This window comes from Mandrillus leucophaeus, unplaced genomic scaffold (assembly GCF_000951045.1).
Source record: "Mandrillus leucophaeus isolate KB7577 unplaced genomic scaffold, Mleu.le_1.0 Scaffold927, whole genome shotgun sequence".
Classification (NCBI taxonomy): Eukaryota; Metazoa; Chordata; class Mammalia; order Primates; family Cercopithecidae; genus Mandrillus; species Mandrillus leucophaeus.
This window is the reverse complement of record NW_012110108.1, coordinates 617,491-626,937: the sequence shown is the minus strand read 5'-3', so window position 1 is coordinate 626,937 and position 9,447 is coordinate 617,491. Positions and strand designations below refer to the sequence as shown.

At 36.0% G+C, this 9,447-nt stretch overlaps 1 protein-coding gene across 1 annotated transcript; it reads right to left on the bottom strand.

Moving 5' to 3' along the window:
• Nucleotides 1-8,022: 8,022 nt before the first annotated feature.
• Nucleotides 8,023-8,961, bottom strand: LOC105532002 (olfactory receptor 6C2). The gene has a single exon (XM_011970061.1). The coding sequence runs from the start codon at nucleotides 8,959-8,961 to the stop codon at nucleotides 8,023-8,025; it is 939 nt and encodes a 312-aa protein (XP_011825451.1).
• Between the last annotated feature and the right edge of the window lie 486 nt (nucleotides 8,962-9,447).

The window sequence follows — 9,447 nt, the reverse complement described above, 5'->3', positions numbered from 1 at the left end:
ATTTGCATTTCTCTGATGGCCAGTGATGATGAGCATTTTTTCATGTGTCTGTTGACTGTATTCCATGGTATATATGTACCACATTTTCTTTATGCAACCTGTTATTGATGAGCATTTAGGTTGATTCTATGTCTTTGCTATTGTGAATAGTGCCATGAACATTTGTGTGCATGTGTCTTTATGGTAGAATGATTTATATTCCTAAAATTATTTCTATTCCTCTGGATGTATACACAGTAATGGAATTGCTGGTTTGAATGATAGTTCTGCTTTTAGCTATTTGAGGAATTACCGCACTGCTTTCCACAATGGCTGAACTAATTTACACTTCCACAAACAGTGTATAAGTGTTCCATTTTCTATTTGGAATCATTTTCTGTCAACTATAACAACTTTCTGCAGTGTTTCTTACTATGAAGTTATGCTGCCAGTAACATTTAACTGCTTTTGTTTACTTTGCCTTTATTTTCCTTAGTATACAGCTCTGAAATGGAAGCTTTTTTCTTCAGCACTTTGGAGGTACTATTCTGTTATCCTTTGGCTTCCACTTTCTACTAAAACCATCAATTGTTTGTCTGGTTGTGCACAATAATGTGCCTGCTTTTTCTGCGTGCTTTTAAGATCTCCGACTGAGCTTCTTATGGTTTGATATGTGGTACACAGTTACGGTTTTCTTTGGCTCTTAGTGAGGTTTTCTGAGTTTCCCAAATCAGTTAATAGATATCTTTAGTAAGTTTTGGAAATTCTTTGGTCATTATGTCTTCAAACATTGATTCTGCCATGTTCTTTCTCACCATTTGTGGGACATACACATATTTTGGAAAGTTTGTTTGTTTCATGTGTCTCTGAACTTCTGTTTGAGTCTTGTCTTTTCTGATGTCTCTGAACTTGAGAGTGTGGATATTTCTGACTGACTTGCCTTTGAGTACAACAAATTTATCATCACCTGTTTCCTACTGTTTTACTCACCCCCAACTTTTAATTTCAAATACGACATTTTCTACTTTTAGAATTTTCATTTGATTTCTACATGTAGATTTCAGGCTCATTTTTAATTGTTCATGTTTTCTCTATTTTGTTTACCCTCTTACTACATCTTTCAAATATTTATAATAGTTATTTTAAAGTGTCTACCAACAGGCTTCAACATCTGAGTCAACTGTGGACTGTTTTTGCTGTTTTTGCCCCCAACTTATGGTTACTTCTTTAATAATTTATTTAATTTTTCATTAGATGCCAGACATTGTGGTTAAAATGTAATAATCTTATAATGGTTACATTTCAGAACTCTCATGCATTAATGATATTTTCTCATTGTTTACTCAGAGTTTTTTTTTATTTTCTCTCTCTTTTTTTTATACTCTAAGTTCTAGGGTACATGTGCACAATGTGCAGGTTTGTTGCATATGTATATTTGTGCCATGTTGGTGTGCTGCACCCATCAACTCGTCAGCACTCATCAACTCGTCATTTACATCAGGTATAACTCCCAGTACAATCCCTCCCCCGTCCCCCGTCCCCATAATAGGCCCCGGTGTGTGATATTCCCCTTCCAGAGTCCGAGTGATCTCATTGTTCAATTCCCACCTATGAGCGAGAACATGCGGTGTTTGGTTTTCTGTTCTTGCGATAGTTTGCTGAGAATGATGGTTTCCAGCTGCATCCACATCCCTACAAAGGACACGAACTCATCCTTTTTTATGGCTGCATAGTATTCCATAGTATATATGTGCCACATTTTCTTAATCCAGTCTGTCACCGATGGACATTTGGGTTGATTCCAAGTCTTTGCTATTGTGAATAGTGCTGCAAGAAACATATGTGTGCATGTGTCTTTATAGCAGCATGATTTATAATCCTTTGGGTATATACCCAGTAATGGGATGACTGGGTCAAATGGTATTTCTAGTTCTAGATCCTTGAGGAATCGCCATACTGTTTTCCACCATGGTTGAACTAGTTTACAATCCCACCAACAGTGTAAAGGTGTTCCTATTTCTCCACATCCTCTCCAGCACCTGTTGTTTCCTGACTTTTTAATGATTGCTGAGATGGTATCTCATTGTGGTTTTGATTTGCATTTCTCTGATGGCCAGTGATGATGAGCATTTTCTCATGTGCCTGTTGGCTGTATGCATGTCTTCTTTTGAGAAACATCTATTCATATCCTTTAACCACTTTTTGATGGGGTTGTTTGTTTTTTCTCGTAAATTTGTTTGAGTTCTTTGTAGGTTCTGGATATTAGCCTTTTGTCAGATGAGTAGATTGCAAAAATTTTCTCCCATTCTGTAGGTTGCCTGTTCACTCTGATGGTAGTTTCTTTTGCTGTGCAGAAGCTCTTTAGTTTAATTAGATCCTATTTGTCAATTATGGCTTTTGTTGCCATTGCTTTTGGTATTTTAGACATGAAGTCCTTGCCCATGCCTATGTCCTGAATGGTATTACCTAGGTTTTCTTCTAGGGTTTTTATGGTTCAGAGTGTTGTTTTTAGATTAAATGAATATTGAAACTGTAGGGCAGTCAATAACAAGGTACAAAATAGTATATCAATTGTAAATTATCTGCACTTTTAGTTCAGGGAGAAGACTAAAAGTGGATAGATCCATCATCTGTTCATTTTGTATCTAGTATGGGAATAAATGAAGTATCGTAATTAATAAATCTGTCAGAATAAACACAGTGCCTCATAAAAAATGACACATTAGAGGCCATATGGATTTTAAGCTTTCTAAATATTCCCTGGCCACAGGAAACCATTGTTTGCTCTATTTATTTTTTAGTTGATAATTCACAGTTTTCATCAGTGCAAAGAAATACATAAGAAACTTAATCACAATTTCATTTGCCCCAAATTTTAGATAACTGTACCAATGTTTTTTTCCGGGATAATATTGCCTGAAAAATATTTATCTTAATGCTTTCTTTAGGCCACATGTGGTGGCTCACGCCTGTAATCCCAGCCCTTTAGGAGGTTGAGGTGGGCAGATTACTTGAGGCCAGAAGTTTGAGACCAGCCTGGCCAACATGGCAAAACCTATCTCTACTAAAAATACAAGCAAGTTAGCCAGGCATGGTGGCACACACCTGTAATGCCAGGTACTAGGGAGGCTGAGTCACGAGAATCCCTTGAATCTTAGAGGCAGAGGTTGCAGTAAGCTGAGATTGCACCACTGCACTCCAGCCTTGACTGAAAAAAATAAAAACAAAAAACTTTCTTTAAAAAAAATTATGTTATAATTTTATAGTTGAATGTGAACATCTGAAGGTTTACAGAAAGTTTATAAGTACAAGGCAGCCTAATACTATGTGGATATATTAGGGTAAAAGAAGAACTGTTTTCAAATGGTCATTCTAAATAGGGGAGACTGGTCTAATTAAGTATTTTTAACAGAGAACTGGGGAATTGTTGCCATGGTTAGGGAGATGTGAGCTAGGGTTCTAAAAATTTAACTACTTTGGTCACAGTTCCTTTACCACAGGGCCAGCTCCTTAGACCCTGTCGCATGCTTGGACAAAATGATGATAGCATAGTTAGTGGCTTCCTCACTATCCAAGACTGCTTTCTATATGACATCACTCTTAACCTAGGTGAAGTGATTAGGTTCATGCACCTCAGAGGTTCTCTGTACCTCACAGTTTAATATTGCAGGCTAAGAATTTCACTGGCTTCATCTAGGTGTATTTGCATTTCCTTATTTATTTATTTATGACACAGAGTGTCATTCTCTCACTCAGCTGGAATGCAGTGGCACAATCATAGCTCACTGTAGTCTTTAACTCCTGGGCTCAAGTGATCCTTCCGCTTCAGCCTCAAAAGTAGCTGGGTCTACAGGCATGAGCCATTGTGTCTGGCTGATTTTTAAAATATTTCTGGAGACAGGGTCTCTCTATGTTGTCCAAGGCTGGTCTCCAACTCCTGGGCTCAAATGATTCTCCCACCTGACTCTCCCAAAGTGTTGGGATTGTAGGTATGAGTCGCCACACTTGGCCTGTATTTGGATTTCTGTGTGCACCAAGATTCCTCTATCTTCTGCTTAGACTTTTAGGGAGCACCAAACAGATATCTGGAGTGGTGATCTTGTTTTACTAAAGCTCAGAACAGAGCTTTGGACTGAGCTAGAATATTGATCTACAGAGCGGTGATGTTCTATCTAAAATCCATTTTACCTGGAACACACTTATGTTACGATTGAGCAGTGGTTTGATTGGAAACCTTGGTTAAAAGCTTCTGAAATCAGATTTTTTTTAAAAAATTAAAGACACGTGGGTTTGATAGGATGCCAATAATCAGAACATATAAATAACTTCAAAGCCATGCTCCCAATTCTGAGAATCTACTTTAGGAGCCAGAATGTCAGAACATAAGCATGAGAGCTGATTAAATAAGTGCTATGGTATACATTGGTCTGATAAAATAAGCATATTTTAATCTTATTTGAAGCAACTGCTCAGTATCAGTGACTTTCATTCTTTCCTTTTAAACTATTATATTTCTCACCTTATACTCACAAGGCCGAAGAATGCTATTTTTCACTCTGAGTGAAATTTCAAAGCTTCTGATATGAATTACTAAATATCATTTTTTTCCTTAGTGAAGATTAACACTTAGGACTAACATCTAAAGAAGATGGGAACAATGCTACCTGGCTTAGTTTCTTTGCTTCTACTCCTCTATCTGTTTCAATTTGTGTATTGTTGTCCTGAATTGTTTTTGTTTTACCTAATATATTTTATAATACACTATCCAACAAAGCTGGAGGCATCACGCACCTGACTTCAAACTATACTACAAGGCTACAGTAACCAAAACAGCATGGTACTGGTACCAAAACAGAGATATAGACCAATGGAACAGAACCGAGTCCTCAGAAATAATACCACACATCTACAGCCATCTGATCTTTGATAAACCTGACAAAAACAAGAAATGGGGAAAGGATTCCCTATTTAATAAATGGTGCTGGGAAAATTGGCTAGCCATAAGTAGAATGCTGAAACTGGATCCTTTCCTTACTCCTTATACGAAAATTAATTCAAGATGGATTAGAGACTTAAATGTTAGACCTAATACCATAAAAACCCTAGAAGAAAACCTAGGTAATACCATTCAGGACATAGGCATGGGCAAGGACTTCATGTCTAAAACACCAAAAGCAACGGCAACAAAATCCAAAATTGACAAATGGGATCTCATTAAACTAAAGAGCTTCTGCACAGCAAAAGAAACTACCATCAGAGTGAACAGGCAACCTACAGAATGGGAGAAAATTTTTGCAATCTCCTCATCTGACAAAAGTCTAATATCCAGAACCTACAAAGAACTCAATCAAATTTACAAGAAAAAAACAAACAACCCCATCAAAAAATGGGCAAAGGATATGAACAGACACTTCTCAAAAGAAGACATGCATACAGCCAACAGACACATGAAAAAATGCTCGTCATCACTGGCCATCAGAGTAATGCAAATCAAAACCACAATGAGATACCATCTCACACCAGTTAGAATGGCAATCATTAAAAAGTCAGGAAACAACAGGTGCTGGAGAGGATGTGGAGAAATAGGAACACTTTTACACTGTTGGTGGGATTGTAAACTAGTTCAACCATGGTGGAAAACAGTATGGCAATTCCTCAAGGATCTAGAACTAGAAATACCATTTGACCCAGTCATCCCATTACTGGGTATATACCCAAAGGATTATAAATCATGCTGCTATAAAGACACATGCACACGTATGTTTATTGCAGCACTATTCACAATAGCAAAGACTTGGAATCAACCCAAATGTCCATCAGTGACAGACTGGATTAAGAAAATGTGGTGCACATACACCATGGAATACTATGCAGCCATAAAAAAGGATGAGTTCGTGTCCTTTGTAGGGACATGGATGCAGCTGGAAACCATCATTCTCAGCAAACTATCGCAAGAACAGAAAACCAAACACCGCATGTTCTCGCTCATAGGTGGGAACTGAACAATGAGATCACTTGGACTTTGGAAGGGGAATGTCACACACTGGGGCCTATTATGGGGAGGGGGAGGGGAGAGGGATGGCATTGGGAGTTACACCTGATGTAAATGACGAGTTGGTGGGTGCTGACGAGTTGATGGGTGCAGCACAGCAACATGGCACAAGTATACATATGTAAGAAACCTGCACATTGTGCACATGTACCCTGGAACTTAAAGTACAATTAAAAAAAAGAGTTAATTTAAAAAATCTAGCCCTGCTTTGCAGATATATAATATATAATAGTTACATTCACTTTGGTTTAGATTATGAATATTTTAGAGAGTCTTTTGTGCAGGTTTCTTAATTTAGATATTTCTTATGTAATACAATACATAAGAAATGAGATACATAAGATATTTCAGTACACCAGAGCTCTGAGGTGAATGCTTCGTGAAGTCATGATGATAATAAATATGCTTCAATATTGGCAGGGAGATGATTGCTTCAATTTTATGCCATCTACTTTCTCCTTATCAAAACATAAAATCTTACTTAAACTAGAATAGGACAGATTATGGTATATAAAATCTGTCCATAACTGTAAAATCCAAAAAATTGTAAAATTTTAATTTTTTCTTTAAAGTCAATAAAGCCATTTAAAAAATAGTAGACACATTGATAAACTAACATTGTAATTTTATATAAAGAAAGCAAGAGAGAGAAAGAGAGCTGTGTGAGCTCATATACTTCCAGTTAGAGCATCTTTTCTCATTCTGCTCCCACCTCAAAGGAAAAGTCATACAGTGGATTGAACACGATTTTAAATCAGAAATCAGGCTCCATCATTTCCTACCTATGGTATATTGGCCAGTATACACAATCTTTTTGTTTCTATATTTTGATGCACTTAAAATGTATTTACAGGATGTGTAAAGACATTAATTATGACATTTACAAAGAGTTTGACATGGTTCAAAAGTGGCAGTTATTTTCAAAATTATGTCAATAGAAATAATTTGAAGAAATGTTTTATTGCTATGTCAAAGCCCACTTGTGATATTTAAAATAAAGAATCACTGAGTTTATAATTCAATATGAGGTATTTTTTCAACTTTCTTATAATAATTTAATCTTCATCCTTTTCAGCCTGTGGAAGTAATTTCTTTCAGCTCTAACCTTTTCAACTTTTGAATATTTTCCTCTATTTTCCGTTTGATCATAATTCTAATTTTTTTTTACACATTTAGTTTCTTCTTTTTTCTGTGTAAAAAAGAATATTGGTTGGATATTCTCCATATTTTCTTAAACCTTTAATTACCTTTATGTTGTGGTAAATAGTTATCTTATTTAATAAGCACTTAAATTTTGGTGTTTCAATTTGCTCTTATGCATTCATTCTGATTTTGTAACCCGAAATAAGTGATTCTATGTTTACATTTGTTTTATATTAAATATATACCTTTTGCATGAGTTTCCTCTCATGTAATATAAAGCAATAGCTAATATGTCTTACCAGAGATTTTGAAGGTGTTTCCATTTCTTCAAATCGGATTAATTTTAACTCCTGTCGATGTCTTCTTTCCCAGTTATCCTAATAGGCCTGGAATACCTTATTTGATTTAATTTATTTTTTATATATGTCTCTTGCTGTTTTCTATTTTTTGTTTTGATTCTTGGATTTATATTAATTTTGATAATTTTGTATTAGAGAAAGAATTTTTTATTACTACATAAATTAACTTGTAGATAATGTATATACTGATAAGTATTCTTACTTTTCTTTTCCTTAGAGGAATGAAGAAAAGACTAGATCAGAAGTGGAAAAAACCTTTATTTTTGGAAAAGTAATTTTTAGTTTCACAAAGAGGGAAAACACAATGTATGACCTTGGTTTGAAATAATAAGGATTTTGATAAAGATGGGATTAGGATACAATATTAAATGTCATTGAGAAGGTTCACATGACTAAACTGTAGTCAGGAAGCAATGAAATAAGTTAAAAGCCGTAGGATGACATTTAGGGAGCATTCTTCATTCACTTTACGCTAATTCATCACAACTTCTACTTCTTTGAGAGAAATGCAATCCTCTTCACAGAGTCACTGAAAGCTTGTTTCACTTGCTCGTTCCTCAAGGTATAAATGAAGGGGTTCAACAAGGGTGCAACAGAAGTAGTAAGAACTGAAACTCCTTTATTTATGGCCACTTCATCTTTTGCAGAGGGCTTGATATAGATGAAGATGCAGCTTCCATAGGCAATGGAAACCACAATCATGTGGGATGAACAGGTAGAAAAGGCCTTTTTCCTTTGCCGAACAGAAGGGAACCTCAGAATTGTTCTGACTATGTACAAGTAGGACAGAATCACACAAACTAGGGTGATAATGAGTGCAAATACAGCCATAAGTATAACTATCTGTTCTATTACCCATGTATCTGAGCATGAGATCTTTAGGAGAGGACCTGCATCACAGCTAAAATGATCAATGGCATTGGAGCCACAGAATTCGAGCTGGAGGCCTAAGCTCAGTGGTGGAACAATGATCATCAAGCCAGCCACCCAACAGCAGAGGACTAATAAGGTACACACCCTGTTGTTCATGATGACCATATAATGAAGGGGTTTACAGATGGCCACATAGCGGTCATAGGACATGGCTGCCAGGAGAAAAAATTGTGTTGCTCCAAAGAGAATAACAAAGAATATTTGACTGGCACAAGCATTGTAGGTAATGGTATTGTCCCCCATTGATATACTGTACAAGAATCTAGGAATACAGACTGTAGTAAATGAGACTTCTAAGAAGGAAAAATTTCTGAGAAAGAAGTACATAGGAGTTTTAAGGTGGTGGTCCACCAATGTGAGGGTGATAATAGTCAGGTTCCCTGTTACACTCAACATGTAGGTGAGAAATAGGAAGATAAAAAGCAGAACTTGCAGGTGTGGGTCATCTGTCAGTCCTAGCAGGATAAAAGTTCTTATTACTGTGCAGTTTTTCATCACTGTTCTTTGATATCTACCCAATCCTTGTTGAAAAATCACGGTTTATGAGGAAGTAGATATTTGAATTCTATAGCAAAAGGCTATGCATCTAGAAGCCAAGTCGACCAGCCTACGTTTATTTTCTCCCTTTATAGAATAATCAGTGTTGCCACTGTTTCAACAACCTTCCTAAACTTCACATATATGAGCAGTGGATATTTCCTTAAGAAATCAAGTTTTGTAAAATAGTCCAATTTTTTCCTTGATCATCCTTATCCATCAGAATGTACAAATGCAGTTGATTGTAGTTTGTTACATGGAATGGATTTACAAATGGGTTAGAAAGAAATGATGCCATTTTATAGGTACTTAAAAATTCTTTGTCCAGGACAAACTCTGAATATAAGATACATCCAGGTAATTAATAATGTTAATTCTCTTCAGTTGTTATTATCTGAGGATTGTATTAAGATTAAGATGCATTTCTCCTGAAAAGCAAACAAA

Excerpts from the sequence above, each read along its gene's own strand:
- LOC105532002 (XM_011970061.1), bottom strand. The coding sequence starts at position 8,961 with ATGAAAAACTGCACAGTAATAAGAACTTTTATCCTGCTAGGACTGACA.